This window comes from Delphinapterus leucas, chromosome 3, assembly GCF_059928025.1.
Source record: "Delphinapterus leucas isolate spDelLeu-1000000601 "Yukka" chromosome 3, BTC_Dleu_Yukka2, whole genome shotgun sequence".
NCBI lineage: Eukaryota > Metazoa > Chordata > Mammalia > Artiodactyla > Monodontidae > Delphinapterus > Delphinapterus leucas.
Window position 1 is genome coordinate 15,362,182 of NC_143131.1, and position 20,130 is coordinate 15,382,311.

The window sequence follows — 20,130 nt, forward strand, 5'->3', positions numbered from 1 at the left end:
AGATGACCATACTATCTGCCTGCCTGAAAAAGGGGAGATCTTTGGCAAGGAGGACCATCTGTTTACTCTCCCAGAGCAGCGTGTGCGGCATCTCCAGCTGCGCCCGCCCTCTTCTCCCCCGCCTGCCCATCTCAGGGGTGAGGGCGCCCTTCCTGTGCAAGACACGGACCCCTCCCCTGTGTGCTGGGCTCTATCTCCGCACCTCAGGGGCATCAAGCTGTCCCCTCCCACCTGGATCTTCAATCGGCCTTCTGATTTCTTCTGGGTCTGTCTTCTTCTCAGCATTTTGCTCAAACCTCGCTCCATCATTAAAACAAATAAACAGGAACTTTCCTCAATTCTACACCCCCCCCCCAGATTCTACCCTCATTTAACTGTGCCCCTTTTCAGCCAAGACTTATAAACTTACATTTTGAACCCCTTCTGCCTATCCCAGCCATTCTCAGCAATCTTGCGTCTATCCACCGAACCGCCGTATTGCCAGATCCAGTGATACGTTTTGTCTTGATTTCACCTGCTCTTGGTAAGGCATCTGGCACTGTTGGCCACTTGCTCCTCTGCCCCGGTCCGTTCCTCCCCTCGCCCGGCCCCACTCCCTCCTCCTGTGGCCGCTCTCCCCTCTCTGCCTGCTCTGTGTCTCACTGTGCTCCGCAAACTGCCGCTCATATCACCCAAATCACTTGCCCTCGCAGACGCTGGTTTCAACCACCAGATACAAATCCCCAGCCCAACTTTCCAACCCTAAGTATGATTAACCTTCCCCCACCTGCACTCACATATATTTCTCTCCTGGCACTTTCCACGTTGTATTTTATTTTATTTTATTTTTTTTGCATTGCGCGGGCCTCTCACTGTTGCGGCCTCTCCCGTTGCGGAGCACAGGCTCCGGACGCGCAGGCTCAGCGGCCATGGCTCACGGGCCCAGCCGCTCCGCGGCATGTGGGATCTTCCCGGACCGGGGCACGAACCTGTGTCCCCCGCATCGGCAGGCGGACTCTCAACCACTGCGCCACCAGGGAAGCCCTCCACGTTGTATTTTAATTGCTTATTTCCCTGACTGTCTCTTGTCAGCAGCTGGAGAGCAGGGAGGATGCTATATTCCAAAAGCTTTTCTGCAAAGGCCCAGATGGTAAATATTGTAGGTCATGCACACATCATGGTCCCTCTTTGATGAGGCTGCAAGCACTCACTGACAACACATCAGTGAATGGATATGACTGGGTTCCAAGAAAACTTTTTTTATGGCCACTGAAATTTATATTTGATATAATTTTCATATGCAGTGAAATATTCTTTTAATGTTTGTTTGACCATTTCAAAATCATTCTTAGATCATGGATTATACAAAAACAGGCAGCAAACTGTGAACTACTTGTATTTCTATCCTGTACTTTATTATTGGGACACAATAAATACCCAGTGAACGTTGGCCCAATAGATGACTGATACTTATTTGGCTAAACCGCCCCAACTGAGACAGGCTGAAAGATTCACACTATTTCCTATGGAGGAAACAAAAGTCAACAATGACAATGTATTCGGTCTGCTGCTCGGCTTATCATGTCCATGTTTCTCCAAAAGAACTTGAACTGTACAAGGTCACAAGAGGGGAAGGTTTGGGGTTGGGTTTTCTCCCCCAGGAGGAGGCCTGAAGAGTTAACTCACTTTGAGAGACCATTTCAGGCACAGCCTTGAGGACAAGTAGGAAAAGCAAGTTCCTTTCTGCTTTCTCTCCGGGGGTTTTAAAGGCAGCGATACCACTAATAACAAACTATGATAATAATCTTTGGAAAAGTTGGTAAACATCAGTGTGATCAAGGCACAGAATAGCCTATAATTTGTACTTCCAGAGTAAAGAGATAATAACGGCCTGCTTCTCAAAGCATATAAAGGGTAAAGCTCTGTTCTTTCTCTAACGATGCTGAATTACAAGGGCCCATTCTGACTCTCCGTCCAAGGGGCCTGGCTAGATTCTATGTGAAGCTGCGGCATTTCCTGGGGCATCAAGCCCACTAATACATTCTGAGATCAGGAAATAATGACCTGTGCTTGTAAAGGAATTCTGCTCTAAGGAACGATTCCAAACAAGCCAGGAGAGCATCCGAATCTGGTAACAGGCACGGCTGCAAGGATGACAGACAAACCAGCGCGGCCCACCTCGCAGCCCAGTCCTGGCCTGGGAGGAAGCTTGAAGGGAAACCCAGAGGGGCTCTGGGCCAGAGTAGAAGGCCTCTGTCCAGCGGCTGGGCAAGGGTCTCCCAAGTGGCCAAACTGAGACGCTGGAGGGACGTTGGTCCCCGATCAAATGATAGATCAGGAAATAGAAGCAGGAAACGGAGCAGAGGTGGCTGACAGTCCTCTCCCGTCTGGAGGGAAAACTGTGATAGGACGATTCAAAAAGGAAACACCGGGCTAATCGACTTCCTTATTCTGCCAGACGCCGTTCAAGCTGAGCTGCTTTTATCTCACGCCTTATATGATTCACGCAGACTCACCCACATCCGTGCTTCCTATGAAACTCAGAGTGAGACAAGGGCAACAACACCTCCCATCATCCACTGCAACCTAAAGCGCCAACCAGGCACTCACGCAGCCTTCTGCGTCTCCCCCCAGCCCCCCGCCTCCCCTCCGTGGCCGAATGTGGACCCACTGACGTCCAGGCTCCGTTTTCCTGAGTGATCCCAGTGGCTCAGATCCCAAACTTGGTGGTAGTGGTGGTGACTGGGGTGGGAGCGGGTGGAGTGTGATGAAAGGTGGGCTCCGCCCACCAAAAAAATCTACTTCACGTAGATTTGAAATCTTATGATCAAACTCCCTGACAATTTTAAATGAGTTGGCGCTGTACCATTTGGTGGCCCTGAGAAGAGGTGTCCCCACTTCCCAGAGAGAAAGTCTCTTCGATGCGGAGACGCCCCATGTCAGGTCACACTGGACTGACTCCGTGGTCTAGGCTGTCCCCTGGGAGGGCTGAGACGTCTGTCCAACATCCACAACCCCTTCTGTGAAAGAGAGTGCCCCACAGGCCCTAGAGAGTGTGGTGAACTTCAGTGTTCTCTCGGTAATTTTACATTTTTCTCCTGGAACTATTTGATAACTTTTATATTTGCCCATAAATATACTGCAGCTTAAAAAAAAATGCTATCTCTCTATCACGACCCGGGAGCTGAACTTTTTATAAATCTCGCCAACTGCTGTCATTTCAATCACACATCTGTATGGTAATGACCCTGTGTGACAAGGTAAGGAGCAGAAGCTCTCTGGAGGGCGCTCCCCAGCAAACCCATTTTTCTCTGCTCTAAGTTATGGCATGTTTCAATTCCAATGTTAATTTCTTTCAGTAAATGTTCTTCACCTAAAACACTTTAAGAAATATTGTCACCTTCTGAATCATGCTGGGAAATGCCAGCGAGCATGGACAATTTTAAACAGGTGATGGTCTCAATGTCACTTATATTTTGTTTGGAACGCATTAGAATTTTCTTCCCTTAGTTGATTCACTTTCTTATGCTTTGCTTATGCTAATTGGGTTATACGTGTTGAAAATGAGCCACAGGAAGGAGGATGACCTAAACGCACCATTTTAGGCGGAAATAACCCTGGCATTCAATAGACAACCGGTCATCCTCCATGGCAAGGACTCATTTGTGGTAACCAAGACTCTGATTATCCTGAAATTCTTTGTCAAACGTCTTCACCTTTCCTCATATAATATCAAAAAAATAGAAAATGTACACTTTACATTTCACATCAATAAAACGTTAAATCATGTGTTACCGTTAGCTGCTCTATATGGAGAAAAAAATAGCAAAGTAAAGCAATACCAAAAGCAAGAGAGAATTACTGTGTCTTTTTTTTCCCGGTACGCGGGCCTCTCACTGTCGTGGCCTCTCCCGTTGCAGAGCACAGGCTCCGGACGCGCAGGCTCAGTGGCCATGGCTCACGGGCCCAGCCGCTCCACAGCATGTGGGATCTTCCCGGACCGGGGCACGATCCTGTGTCCCCTGCATCGGCAGGCGGACTCTCAACCACTGCGCCACCAGGGAAGCCCTACTGTGTCTTTTAAAAAGTAAATATAGGTCTTATATCATCAATCCAAAATCATAGGAATAGGTTTTATTTACCTATTTATTGTTCTAAAGTTCTATAATGAAATGTGAATAAAAGTTACCAACTGGTAACTCTAAATAGTTTTCTTACATGTGCCCAAGTAGCTTTAGCTAGGTATATTACCAATTGTGAAAAACAGATTTTCAAAAGGGCCATGATATATATAAGAATTTATCTGAATTTTTAAAAAATTATTTAGATTTGAAACTTAGGAAAAGAAAACTTCATGTTGAACAGTATGAGATTTCTGCAGAAGAAGCATTCTTCAGTATTGACTATAATTGATACAGAAAGAAGAAACTTTGATCAGATCCTCGTCCTAGTATATCTCAGGTTATTTTTGAATACCATACTGAAATACCGGATCTGCGCTATAAACACTGCACTGATTCTTTTAGAAAATAAAATCCAGCAGGGGTGATCCAGATCACTGCCTCTCAAAACCCCTGGCTTCGCCAGCACGTTTAGGAGCTCTGGGGTCAGTTTCTCCTACCTATTATACTGTTGACACTGAGGGGATTTCAATTTTCAATCTCGTCTTTTCGTGTAGTAAATGCTCCCTGAAATTGCTTTAAGAAAAATTGCTTCCCTCTGTCGCATGGCTCTGTGGCTAAAGTACCGATTCTGTTATTGCTGGATCTTCTGATTATTCTATTTCTCAAATTCAAGTGCAAGCACGCAGAACAGAAGAGGTATACACACACACACACACACACACACACACACACACACACGAAACAAGCAGCAACCAAAAGTACCTCTCAGGGCGCTTTTGAAATAATGAGATAAAGTATAAGATGGTTGCTTATGCCGTTCTGCTTTTGAAAGCTTCACGTGGCATCCCTGGTGTCCCCTAAAGATGCCAGGCAGGATGAGCTGCATAGCAGCAAGGCTCACTCTTACTTTCTTACATAAAATTGCCCCGCAAAACCTAAATTGTCACAAAATGGATTTTTAAGAAAACCACTAGAATGGGGTTAAATATAGTCCAAACTACAAACGTCAAAAAGCAAACGGTGAAAAAGATCTGGAGGATACACATCAAAATGTTGAGAGGGGACATTTCTGCAAAGGAAGTGACATAACAAAAGGGCAGTGTGAGGGAAATCGCCTTTTTAAAAACTTTACATATTTCACAATTGTAAACACAAAATGTTTTTTAATTTGAATAGGCATATATTTATACTGTGCGGACGATTAAGAAAATCTTTAAAAAAAACAAAAGTAATTCAAGTTTTTAAATTTTGTAGCCATAACCAGTTCCTTCCCTTACCATCCCAGGGAAGATACAAATATTTTCCCGACGTGGTTTTGGCACTAACTTGGAGTGCTAATGTGATTAGGTATAAGCACTGCTACCTCTCTTTCGGGAATCCCACTAACATAATAGGGTTTTCGTTTTAGTCTGTTGCTCCTACAAAGAGACTGAACTCACCTCATGAGGTTCCACCAGACACTGACGAGACTTGGTAAACTGCCCCCACCTTCCAGAGGCAACGTAATCAAATGACCCCCCGTTCTTATGGCCGAGTCTTACTTAGCCCCTCATTTCTGTGAGTCATTCATAAACGTATTCCTCTCGTGGCCCAAGCTTCCCTTGAGTTACACGGCCGACGGAAGTGTTTTATGTGCAAAGTGTGGAGCTGAGACCCAGGTCCTGTGCCCGGAGCCTTCCGCCAGGCATTTGCTTTTCATTTCTAAGTTTGCTAATCTTTCTTTGTCCACTGTGCAAATCTTCTTAGGGAGCCAATGCAGGCCTGCTGTGATTATTACTTCTCCCTAAGTTGCTGACCCTGGGCTACAACATCTTGGTGATTTAAATCCTTTATATTAGTTTTCCTGGTGCACAATCATAGTCTGAATGCCATCTATGTAAATATTTAAAAGAGCTCCACAAACATTAATACAAAGTTATATCTCTTTGTACTTCCATTTCCTTAAGACGTCTCCCTCTTACAGCTCTCTGTTTATCTCTTGACCACCACCCTCTCACCTTTAACACCCTTCTCCTAACCCTCTTGAACTCATTTTCACTTTATTCATCTCTCATGGAACAGAGTTACTTTATCTTTTAGGAAATACAGCCTGTTTATATAGACAAGGTGAAACCTGTTCATCAAACCCTCACACATTTACCAATCCATCATCTAGAAATCTGTCCAATATGGTAGCCACTAGCCACATGTGACTGAGTTAAATTTAAATTAATTTAAATAAAATTAAATTTAAGATTCAGTTTCTCAGTCTCACTAACTACATTTCAAGTGCTCAACAGCTTAGTGTAGCTAGTGTCCATGGTATTGGACAACACAGATATACAACATGTTCATCATTGCAGAAAATTCTGTTGGACAGCCCTGATCTAGGTATTTGAACAATAATGGTACCTAGACCCTTGGGATAATTCAAACTTTAATAGTAAGAAGAAACTGGATCTTGGGAAAGCAGACAGAAAATGTTTTACATAAAAATAAATGAAAGCAATAAACAAATTTACTTTGCCTGGAAATCAGTAAATTTCCCCAAGTAAATAAATTTTCTACAAATCTTTACTTTTCTATTTAACAATCCAATAAAAATCTCTTCCTAAACATTACATACACTGGCTGGATTATAACATATTTTTGGTTCTGCAATGGTCCTCTATGGATTCACAGAATTCTTTTTTAAGAAGAACATTTACGAAGCTGTCAATTTGCTTCTCGTTTAGGTACAAACAAGTTTGAAAAGCTTGGATGAACAGGAATACGGGAATGTTTGCAACTACTTTAAAGCCCTCTGTATGGGGAGCCAATCTTACATCCTCCAATGGTGACATCGGGGCCATCTCCCCACTTGCCAAACATCTCTTCATCCATCAGCCTGCTTGGCTATCACTTCCCCCATGAAATCTGCCTGAAAATCTTCCCTCCCTGCATAAAACAGCCAGCATCAATCTCCCCCTGCTTTGTCCAACTACCACCTCCTGTGCATACGTCCATCACTCTGCACATCCAGCTGAATTCTAGTTATTTCCACGTCTGTCCTGCTCTTGTGGCTGGGAGCCCTTAGGGGGACAGGAAAGTGACCGACTCTCATTTGCATCCCCAGCACTTAGTACTGTGTTTAACACATACAAAGTTTATTGAACTGAGCTGAACAAATAGGACTCAAAGTTGAAAAGCCTGCTTTTCACCCTAACTCTGACTCTGGTCTTGCAGTCAGGGGTATGTATCTGAGGTATAATCAATGTAATCTACTTTGTTACTGTCTACATTTAATTAGAAGACATTTTAATTAATTTGAAATGCTAGCAGGAGCTATTACCTGCTATGATCCAGTTGGCTGTTGGTAGCCTACATGTATTTGCTTTCTGACTATAATGGTTTCTCAATTTCTTGGGAAAAAAAAAAATAAGATTTTTCTCTGGGTCCAAACAGGCTAATTAATGAGATTGCCAAATGAAATGAGCACTGTTGTTCAATCTGAATTCTTTAATATTTTTCAAAATATACATAAACTATTGTATGATGGGATTTTGATTTGACGAACAAAAAGACAATGAAAAGTATTGTCAGCATTTAAAACTTAGATAAAAATCCACTCTCCAAAGCTTATTCAGGAAAATGTCAATTGGTTTTTGTCCCTAAGAAACTTGACTTTATAAAAAGGGCAAACACCCAAATTTCAAAAGGGAGAACCAAAGACGTCATACATGGTCAAAAAGATCATTAGTTTATACGTATGTGCTCTTAAAACCAGAATCCTAATAACCTTGATTAAAAGACTGGCATTAACAACGAAAATTTAAGATATAATAACTCAGCATTAAATGCAGGCTGTGGAATTCAAGAAAATGATTTCCTAACCAAGAAATACATGGCCCTTTTCAGTGCTGTAATAAAGTCAACTGGAATTTTTTTCCCTTCAGGTTGGATTGGGAGCCTAATGGCTCTTTTGCTTTTCATCTCCCCTTTTAATACCAGTGGAATACCACATTTTATAACTTTTATGTTGAAATATAGAATAAACACTATTTCTGAATTTGCTGAGGGATTTGTAGAACAATTTTGTAATCCTTCTTAATTTAGAGCAATACCCCAGAGACTATATTTGTACAGAGATTTAGAATTTCCAAATGCTTACATATGCATTGTCACATATAATGCAAATTGTTCATATACATGATTAGCTCAGTTATTCAGGCAACATCTGTTCAGTTTACATATTATTCATGACATTTCCCTCCCTTCTTTTTTCGTTTCTGGCCTGAAATTTTATACATTTCTTTCTTATTAGTCTTATATTAGTAACAAGAGAGGAAAAAAGAAAAGGAGGTGAAATCCAAGCTGATCATATTTTTTAAATGTATAGAGTTCTTTTAGAAAAAATGAGACTATTAAAACTACTAGTTAAATTAAGGGTCTAGTGAGTAGAGGCATTAATTTAGGTGGTTTAAAGTATTTCAGTGTTTGTGACTTATTTAAATACTCTTAATCTACAACTTCCAGTTAACAGCATAATTATTTTATAATAGTTATTTCCTGTACGCCTGTGTGCTAGGGATGCTTATTCCCATTTTTATACGTGAGAGAGAGGAATATGGAGAGACGAAGTTGATCTATCCAAGCAGAGGCCAGCGTTACAAACCAAGGCACCTGATCCCAGGCTGGGAATCCTTTCCCTGAAATCAGTGGCTCTCAAGCTTCATCGCACCTTGGCGAGCTTGTGAACACAGACTGCTGGGGAGGGGGGGCACCCGTAAGTTTCTGATTCGGCAGATCTAGGGTGGGTCCTGAGAATGTGCATTTCTCAAAAAAAGCACTGCAGGTGTTGCTGCCATGGGTGGTCCTTGGACCATTCTTTGCAAACCACGGCTGCCTCCCTCGGCTCTTTTTACATCCTTTAAGCTGTAAACCACAACAGAGCAGGGAATCTCCTGGATACGGTGCTGCCTCTCTCCATCCCCATCTCCTATTGCCAACTGGTCACCATCACAGTGCCTGTGGCACTTCACACACACTGGGTAGATGCTGCATGAATTGAATCAACCTCCATTTTCTCATGGTATAAGGGAAACAAGAGATTGGTTAAGTGAGACATGTATGGAACCTTTTTTGTACGGTCTATTTAAGGTAAAATATTCTATCCTTTATTTCTCTTCTAAGCCACTGAATTTAATAAGTGAAACAAAGAGGCACAGGACAGCAAGGAAAACTGCCCCCAAGTCCTTACCCTTCCAAGGGGCCCTTTATGCCCTCAGAGTCACCACACCACCATGTAAGACCTCCAGGTTATCAGTGCTCTCCCCAGATGTACAGTATCGCCATTGGCACTAGTCAGTGCTTTCCCAGCTTTGTGAGGGAGACTTATTTGCTCCTATCCCTTAGAAATAAATGACTATCCTTCCATTGCCCACTCCAAATAATTTGTTCAACTCCACCTTCTTTGTGTTGCAAAATAGATCACTTTAAACGGGCATTATCCTGTTCATTTTTTCAGACTACTTGAGAATAGAGATGCTATGCTTTTTGAGAAAAGTGGCGAGATTGTGACGCCCCAGATAGTCAATGAGCTGGATAACCAAGATCACGTGAACCACAACATTCTGTGTTAGATCCAACTGATGAAAACGTTAAGAGCTGCAAGAAATGGATTACTGACAGTTTGTTAACGTTGAAGGTCATGATCTTACCTATGCACACTAGATCCATAAAACCATACATTCCATAGCAGATTTGAAAAAGGATGTCCTTCCTCTGCCACACTGCATAGGGGCTGAAGGCTGACCAGAGGAGCCAGGTCACACTCGCTATTAAGAACAGGGATCCTAGGATTACAGCAATCATCTGAACTTTCTCAACCAGTGTTATAGAAATGCTTTGCCACTAAAAGAAAAACAGAGGCAGGTAAGAAAAAGGTGCTGTGTATAATTGAAAAATAAAAAAAAATAAAAAAAACATTTTCAGCCCCATGTTTCTCTTCATGCTAGACCCTTTTCAATGTGATCGGCCCCCAAACGAATTTTTCCATTTCATCCAGGCTATAAAAAATAGACAAGCAGATAAAGACTAATGAATGGCCTCTACTTCAATATTTTCAGTAATTCACCATTCTACAAGTTTAATCTAGTCTTATTCCAGATAACCACACTGAGTGTGAATGGCTGAGGAATGTCAAGTACCTGGGAATCGCATTATCATCTTCCACATGTGCATGAAATTAAATACACTCTGAAGAAATATGATGAGGACTCTTCCATTTGGAAATTTATTTTGCTCTTAACACATTTGCCTACTGCAAAAAAAAGGGAATTACCTCTTTTTTGATGAAAAAAAGGTAAAAAGCAAATAAATAAGCGATATAAGAACATCTGTGAAAAAGTCATTTAACACACCGAAATAATTATAAAGGAACTAGAAAATTGTATGTTATCTGTTACTGGTACATTTCATATGCTCAGATATTACTGGCCATTCATTATCTAATGTGTAATCCATGAAGCCATTCTTGTCAAGATTTAGAATTTGTACTTGAAGGAGTACCTTTGAAACTCACCAACTGTGTAAGCACACACCATTCAATGGAGAAAGTAATTTGGTGTCTGAAGCATCAACGTTTGAGAGGGTTTATAGTATAAATGATGAAAAATCTTTCAAGGGTGTTATCAACTTGAGAGAATTTATTAATCATGTTCTCACTTTCGCATCGCTGAGACAGGAACAAAACTAGAATTTCTGTTATAGTCTGCCAGTAAACAATGAAACTCAAAACAACCTGCACAATCTCCCTGTGTGTGAGAGGTATGGCTGCTGCAACATGTGGCTTGTCAGCAGAATCCCTAAACAGTTTAAATAACCTTGAAAAAAACAAACTTGAACAGTCAGCATCCATTGGGTGAATCTGATATTTCCTTAACCTCTTTACTTACCTGGAGTCTGAATATGTGCATCCCCAGATAGGGGTCTATCACTACTCATAAATTCCCTCTCTCCCTCACTGCCTCTGTCTCTCAGCATAAATAATTAGCATATAATGATTTTAAATATGCTTTGAGCCTTGCATATTCTTAGATGCAAGGTTCTAAATTCTATACTTGTTAAAGATTAAATATCAAAATGCATTTGAAATATTTCATTCTCTCAGGTCATTTACTTCATGTTTCTCTTTAAAAAAAACAGAACCAAATGACAAAGGTTGTAGATTCTATAAGAAAGGTATTTCTCACGATTTTAATACTAAGATTCATTGATTGAAAAGTGGTTCTTGCTTTTGCATGAATAATAACTGAACTAGTCAATATTATTTTATCATTACAAATGAATCAATGTTGTATTTCAAGCACGTATTTGAAGTTTTTTTTTTTTTTACTAGCATCCTGACATAATTTTAAACGCATTAATTTCAAATGACTAGGCATTTGAATTTTAAACCATTTTAAATTTGGTGTCACAAGTGTGAAGTGTCAATGTCTATGGTTTTGTTTAGTTCTGATGCTCATTAAAATCTGCATTAAATACAACAACATGGTAAATGATATAGAAAACTACTTCCAACTAGTATCCGTCCTAGATGGATGCTATCGTGTCTGTATGCACTACGTTAGCCTTTGTCAATTTATTAATCACATCAAATAGATGAAAACAAATCATCGTTTTAAATCCATGAGGCAAAGGTGTCCAACTTGTGTGCGTGTATGTGTGTTTGATTTTCCCATGATGTGCTACATGTTTCAAAATACATATGCCTGAAACACAGAAGTCGGGTAATCAAAAATGAGTGAAGAGGATTCACCAAGAATGCGTTTTACATACTGAAATCTATTTTCCTTTTGCCAGGAATCCTTTATGTTCCAGATTCATTATGTGATTTTAGTGGAGTTAAATTTGGACAGCTCAATATTGTATAATTAATTATATTTAGCTTCAGTTAGGCTTATTCATTAATTAGTTGATCCAGGCTGCCTGCATGCCAATTCAGTAACAACATGGTGGACCCTAGTAGGCACTCGGATTTGGGCGAACTGGTGGGTATAGTTTTATGGTGCTGTGGTGTGTCCTGGGACAAGGAAACTGGTGGCTTTGGTCTCAGAGTCAGCATGACTGCCAGGACCCAGAGGCCACGCTCAGGTGGCAGGCTTCCCACACATGAGGCTCAGCTGTTCCTTGACAAGGAAGGTGAATGAGCAAAGGGGCAGACTTACTAGGAATAAGAAACATATGATATGGCTTATATGTGGAATCTAAAATAAAAATTGATACAAATGAACTTATATACAAAGCAGAAATAGACCCACAGACAGAAAACAAACATGGTTAGCAAAGAGGAAAGGCGGGGGGAGGGATAAATTAGGATGTTGGGATTAAAATATACACACACTACTATATATAAAATAGATAAGTGGGCTTCCCTGGTGGCGCAGTGGTTGCGAGTCCGCCTGCCGATGCAGGGGACACGGGTTCGTGCCCCGGTCCGGGAAGATCCCACATGTCGCAGAGCAGTTAGGCCCGTGAGCCGTGGTCGCTAGGCCTGCGCGTCCGGAGCCTGTGCTCCGCAACGGGAGAGGCCACAACAGTGAGAGGCCCGCGTACCGCAAATAAAAAATTAAAAGTAAAAATAAAATAGATACGCAACAAGGACCTACTGTATAGCACAGGGAACTCTACTCAATATTTTGTAATAACCTATAAGGGAAAAGAGTCTGAAAAAGAGTACATATAATATATATTATATAACTGAATCACTTTGCTGTATACCTGAAACTAACTCAACATTGTAAATCAACTATACTTCAATAAAAAAAGAAAGAAACATCAATGCTTCACACTTGTTTGGTGTTACCAAATTTAAAATGGTTTAAAATTCAAATGCCGGGTCATTTGAAATTAATGTGTTTAAAATTATGTCAGAAAGATAGGAAAAAAAGAACAACTCTTGATTGCAATACACTGGGAGGCTCAATTATTTACTATTATCATAGAAATTATTTTTTGTTGTGGATATAAGAAGTAATTTGGGATTTTTGAAGTTTACTTTTAAAGAAGGATAAACTGTTTAAAATCTATAGTGAGTCCCTTAAAATTCTGGTGTTATGTCACTTCGCTAATAATGCAGATGTGCAAATGTGTCTGAAAGTGCATGGATACTCTTCACATACTGATGAACCCTAAAATTAATACCATTTCACTGAATAGCTAATGAGGACAAACTGTTATGGAAACAAAGTTTATTAAACCAATTATGAACTTAGGGATTTCCCTTTGAACACTGATAACATCTTGATAATTTCTTTTCTCACTATACACTGCTCTCTTATTTTTACCATTATGTGCGAAAAGTGGGATAGCTCACATTCTTCCCCTAGGAAAAATAATGCTGCTTTCCTACCACTGGGAAACAGCCACCTAGCGTCCTTGCCCTGGAAGACACACATCATCTACCAGGCTCAGCCTAAAGGAGCTGTGTTAATGCACCATTTGCTTGGACAATATAAACAGAAGAGGAGTGTCTTGGGTCTTCTCTCTCTACCCCAATGGTATGCAAGGCCTGAATTTCAGTGTGTAAAGCACTTCTGAATCTTGAACAAAATTTGTCAACTACTGAGCACACTTCTCTCCTCTAAAACTTGATATATAAGTGTGTATATATATATTTTTTTCACTTAAATTTCTTCCCATATTTGGAAAGTAATATAACAATAACCAGATTGGCCTAGAGCCAATAATTGCTATTATTTTCTTTCTTTCCATAATATGTGAGTGTGTGTGACTCTCTTATAGCCCTGAAAAGCTGTTCACTTCTACACAACTATTGAACCTATTGTTTCTAGCAAAAATGGGCCCAATTGGTTCCTCTTTGGGAAGTTCATTCTAATTCTGTGTACTAGAAGAAGTAATTGAATATGCACAGCCTGTATTTATCTAGGGCTAATATGTGCCAGGCACTTTTCTAAGTCCTACGTACTAATTCAATTCATTCAATTCCCACAACAACCTTAGGAGGGAGGCACTATTATAATCCCATTTTACAGATAGGGAAACAAGCAGAGATAAGTTAAACAATTTGCCCAAGGTTAAACACCTAGTAAGGACTGGAGTTGAGATATAAACACAGAGAGGTCTGACTTCTAGGCTCATGCTCTTCACCCTTATACTATTCTGTGTAATGATTCCACTGAGCTCTGATAACAATTAATTGCACACCCCCCATCATTTCAGTGCCATGGCAATGTCCTGATAAAAGCTTCAAGTCTGTCTTCTCCGGTCTACCGAGATAGCTTTCTAGCTGGATGTCCAGCTGTGAGTCATTCGCTGATCCTCCACGTAGCTCCCCAGTCTACATTCCTAATGAAAGAAAAGCTGCCCCTGCTGGGCTGGACTCCAAGCTCCATCAAGGAGGCTAAATATTTGGTTCAGCACATATTCCCAGTGCCTGGCACATGACTGCTGCAGGAAGGATGAAGAAAAGGGATGTAGGAATATTACAAGGATGAGAGGCAAGAAGAGAAGAAGAAAGTTGGAAGGATGAAGGGAAAGAAAGAAGGAAGGAAGGAAGGAAAGAAGGAAGAAAGGAAAAAAGGAAGGGAAGAAAAAAGGAAGGGAGGAAAAAAGGAAGGGAGGGAGGAGAGACAGAGGCACACTCCTCAATTCAGCTTCATCTGATTCTTTGTATTCTCCCAAATGCCGGGTACTTTGGTCCCTCTCTGCCTTTGAGCATGTATCTCACCTGATGAAATCTCTCATCCATCCATAACTGGCTATGATGCCAGCTCTTCTAAAAAGCTGTCCCCCTCCTGCCCCTCCTTTTCTAAGCAGAAATCCTCCTTCGGGACCCCACAATCCACTATGTATACTTTTGCTTAGTGTGTATTTCTTTCACTGGAATCCCGGATAGCTGTTTCTCTCCCTGTTGTCCACGGACCGCATACCACGATAGCAGAAGCTGAGTCTCACCTCCCCTTATGTTCACCAAACAGCTGAACACACCTAGTCAATGCTTTAAATACACCAGAGGCTGATTTTAGTTTCCATCACCTATCTGATTGCCAGATTAACGTTCTCTCCACATCCATTCTATCACTGCCTACAAGATAAAGTTCAGCTCTGGCTGAACCACCAGTGAGTAGAGAAGTGAGAATTTAAACTCAGATCTGTTTCCAAAGCCTAAGTTCTTTCTAATGTGTCCTTCTCTCTGCATAACGTCTGCCCTTCACACCTTCTCTCTGCCTACTTAAACGGACACATTTTACATCTAAAAGCAAAACCAAAAAGGACACAGTTACACCCATCTAAAAGGCAGCTGTAGGGGTGAAAAAAAAGTCAAATGCAAAACGCAGCTCAGCAGAGTATCGACTAAATCTGACCTATAACTTCCCAACTGGCATCCTCACATACTTCTTGAGTCTGAAAGCTGCAGTTTATTAAATGAGTATTAACATAAAGATAACACTCTCAAGGAGTTATACTTCTTTAATTTTAGTGAAGCTTGGAGGGAATTAAATAAACTCATATTGGAAATTATTTAATATTCTCTTTATATATGACTATTCAGAGATGCACCAAGTAAGGTCCCTCAGCCCTGGAAAGATACAACATGTGTGGCCCCAAATTGGGCATCACTGTGTGTGAGGGTCCACGTTGGTGTGGCACCCTTCCTGTGAAACTGGATAAGTACCCCAATAATTACCACAGACTGCTCTGAAACCATGGCACTAATTGTTGCCCTTACCAATGAAATTATATCCCAGGTTTACTACTGCCTTCAGACAAAAAAGGATAGAAGAAAAAGCTCGGAATTTTCTTTAAAGAAATGATGGGAGTCCAAGCCATGACAAGACCGAGTCTTCCCCTTGTATAAATCACTTCTAGCCAGTAAGATAAGAACCAGGGAAAGGAGCGCACTCCATCAGGCCTCCAGGAAGCTATTTAGAAAGATGCTCCTGTCATTCCATTGTCTGAAAGAGTTGATGCAGCTTCTCAATTTAGAATCAATTTCCTCCCTGAAAATAACACGTGCTCAGAGGGAACGAGGCTGAACTCAGAGAAAGCAGATCTTTCAGTATGCATTAAATCACTCAGTCTGAAGCACTGTTTCATCTTTGTTTTTACAAGGTAGGCCAGATATGAATCTTAGCTAATAGGTTTGTAGTACAATGATTTATAGCACGCAGTGTGACAGGTGGGATAACTTACTAATGTCACAGGAGAGAACACCTCCTCCTATGAAGTGTCCTCTTCAGAAAAATGAATTTAGCTGAGACCTGTTTTCAGTCATCTTTAGATGGTGTTTAAATTGAACCACTAAAGTTGGGATTTGAAATGCTGGCAGAAAACATCTCAACGTGTAATCAATTTGACATGCGGATAAGACATTCAGTTAATTATATGCCCATTCTTTGTAGAGTTGTATTTATAGGCTGCATATTAAAAATGATTTCATGGTTTAATATGCGTCTTCTCTGCGAGAAAAGCATTTTCATAAACTTATCAGACATGAGGTAAAAGTCAGACAAAAGAAATTTACTTTGTCTGAGAAAGGTGAAATCTAAACAACCTAGAGAAAACAATTAGGGAAACATGAAACTGCTTCTTTTAAATGTTAATAAAACTGATAAAACTAGCAGGACTAACCAAGAAATGAAAGAGAGGATATGATGATGGATCCTACAGATGAAAAGAGAAGTAAAAGAATATTATAAACAGCTTTATGCTAATGAATTCAATTATACAGATGAAATAGACAAGTCCTCTGAAGAACACAACTTATCCAAACTGACGCAAGAAGAAACAGAATGTATAGAAATAGAATAACGCTATATAAAATAAATTGAATTTTTAATCAAAAGCTTTCCACAAACAAATGAACAAACACCTCCAGGGCCAGATGGTTTCACTGGAGAATTTTATCAAACATTTAGAAAACACAATGTCAATTTAACATATATACTCTTTCAGAAAATAAAGGAGGACAGAATATTTCCCAGCTCATTTTATGAGGTCAGCATAAACCAGATACCAAAACCTGACAAAAACATTACAAGAAAAAAATAATTTCGGACCATATTCCTTATAAGCATAGGTGAAGAAAAATATCCTCTACAAAATATTAGCAAATCAAATCCATCAATATATAAAAATAATAATGCAGCACGAGTGAGTGGAGTTTATCCTAGGAATGTAAGGTTAATATAACATTCAAATATCAATCAACGTCTAAAAAAAAACGGGAATAAAGATGCAGACCTACTAGAGAATGGACTTGAGGACACGGGGAGGGTGAGGGGTAAGCTGGGACGAAGTGAGAGAGTGGCATGGACATATATACACTACCAAAGGTAAAAGAGATAGTTAGTGGGAAGCAGCCGCATAGCACAGGGAGATCAGCTCGGTGCTTTGTGACCACCTAGAGGGGTGGGATAGGGAGGGTGGGGGGGGAGACCTAAGAGGGAGGGGATATGGCAATATATGTATGTATATAGCTGATTCACTTGGTTATGAAGCAGAAACTAACAAACACACCATTGTAAAGCAATTATACTCTGATAAAGATGTTAAAAAAAAAAAAGATAACTCATGAGAACCTACTGTATAGCACAGGGAACTCTACTCAGTGCCCTGTGGTGACCTAAATGGGAAGGAAATCTAAAAAAGAGGGGGTATATGTATACGTAAAACTGATTCACTTTGCTGTACAGCAGACACTAACACAACGTTGTAAAGCAACTGCACTCCACTAAAAACTAATTAAAAAAAAATCAATCAATGTAATTGATCATAAACTAAAAACTAAAAGAGAAAAAGTCTTTGGAAATAGGAGGCTGAGTCCCAAAGACTATCCTGTCTGGCTGTCTCCAGATGCCCAGGAAGATAGCAGATCAAAGGAGTAGAAGGTGTGACCTTTTCTCATAAGGGACGAGTATCCTTAGTTTGGAAGGTTTCACCTCACTGAGAAAAATCTCTCAAGTGACTGAATCAACAGGAGCAACAGCTTTTTGAACTAACAAGCATTATTTTAGCAACTATAGGGTATGGAGTCTACACGAGGACACCATAATTCTGGATCTCACTTAAGAAAAAGCATATTTATTCCTCCAGTTTTTTCTCCTAATTCTTTCAAAACCATCCATATCTCATTCCTCAATGTAATCTCTTTGTTTTGATTGCTACAGATTTCCATACTTTTCAAGGGCATGTTGATCCAGATTCAACAGTCTAAATGTTGAAATAAAAATACACTTTAGCTCTTCAGTGTTCAAGAGTTTATACTGCACTTTCCCTGTCTGTGTTAATTCTTTCTTGCAAAAGCAGGTGCTATCCATTATTTCAAATCAGGGAAATTTGCCCCAAGTGTCAACTGTCTAATATAGTTAATCTCAGTAACCAGATTTTGTCCCACATGAATTAAAAGTGTATGTCTGCATGTAATGCATTTTTGTTTCTCAGTATTTGGTATTAATGATGTTTGAACATAAGCTCCCCAGGGGATCTCTAAGTAATTAGTAGGTGGTCATAATCGTATTTATTTGTTCTCTCCACAAGGAGTTGAAAGCTACCTTTGCTAAAGGAGCTTATTAAAACTCTCAATGGGCTGTTAACGGTTTTCAACCTTGTTTTTGGAACAGAATTTTCATGGAAAGCAACTACCTTCCCATTTGAAATACTCAGTTCATGCAGACTGATAAAAGAAATGTTCACATATTGAGGTATGGGGAAATCATTCTGGCTTATACATGAGTTAACATGAATTTTATGCTAACTAAAACATCCTGTTTGCGGCCCATCAAACATACATTGTACACCTGCTTTAATTATTAAAGAAAAGGGTGCACTGACCAGAAGTAAAGAATGTCCAGGTTAAAAATAAAGTTTAAATGCCTCCCTTCCCGGATGCCAATGCCGGTACTTCTTTGATAATAAGACTGTCTTCCCAGGTGCCAAGGCCATACTGTCTGGGTGTGTATATGCTGGTCTGTTTTTCTTGAAACCTTGAAGGAATGTATCCCTGACTTGTTTCATGTTTTTTCTTCTGACAAGATACAAAACTGTGCTGAAAACCATGCTTCTCTGGAGCAGTGCCTTGGAGTTATATGAGAGGGTGCCTCCTGGGATATAGTCCTCAGTTTGTCTCAAATAAACTCTTTTCTATTCTTATTATAGATTGTTTATTTATTATTTTCATCGACAAGACCAAACACTGTATATTCTCCTGGTGGGCAGAAGAGCACCCTTGGTAATTAAGGACCATAGCATGAGTCAAGGTCACCTCTTCTGTGTAATTTACGCAGAGTCTTTACATAGTGGTTTTCCTTGGCTATGGGGAGGCAGTATAATGTGCTGGTTCAAACAGAGAGCTGTGAATTGGCTCTTTGACCAAGTGAGTTATTCTTCTCATAAGGACCTCAGTGTTCTTCACTATAAAGTGACATCTGACATAGCTGTCTCAGAATAATTGTGTACTGACACCTCCATACCTAGCTCTCCTTCCTTAACTGGGTTCTAGACTCTGAACCAGTGGCTGTAAGACAGGGAAGCTGGTGAATCAGTAACAGGGAGGACAGAGCCCATCAAACTGAGCATTGAACGTGCAGTGTCTACTGCGTGAAACTGGGCTTTGCCTCAGTTCTTGGTTAGAGAAGTCTCACTGTGGGATGACAGCACCAACGCAAAGGTGCACGGAATTCTGCCGCCTTTAAATTTCTGACATGTATATGTTGTTCATTCAACATATACTTACTTACTGGCAGCCTGCTACGTGCCAGGCCCTACAGAAGGCAGTAGACTGAGGAAAAAGCCTTTTTCTCATGGGATCACTCACAAATAGGAAAAGAAATACATAAGGCTTCCAGGACAAGTGAGCTGAGTTTAAAAGTTTAGGTTTAAAAAAAAGGGCTCGGTGGAAAGAAAGTATGCTGACGATTTGGCAGAGAGATGGGAAGGGCAGGCAAAAAGAAGCATGTGCAAAGGAGCTAGTAGATTTCGGAAAGAGTGAGATTTTTATTGTCACTGCAGAGTAGAACTCATGTTGGCAAGCGGTGCAGGCCAGCTC

The 20,130-nt window shown here is 40.5% G+C and overlaps 1 protein-coding gene across 1 annotated transcript in view; it reads right to left on the reverse strand.

The window, feature by feature from the left end:
• The window catches only part of MARCHF11 (membrane associated ring-CH-type finger 11), a 118,732-nt gene that overhangs the window by 11,826 nt on the left and 86,776 nt on the right, over window positions 1–20,130 (reverse strand). Inside the window, exon 3 of the mRNA XM_022581278.3 lies at window positions 9,782–9,974. Coding sequence (XP_022436986.3) covers window positions 9,782–9,974 — 193 coding nt within the window. The remainder of the gene's footprint in view (window positions 1–9,781; window positions 9,975–20,130) is intronic.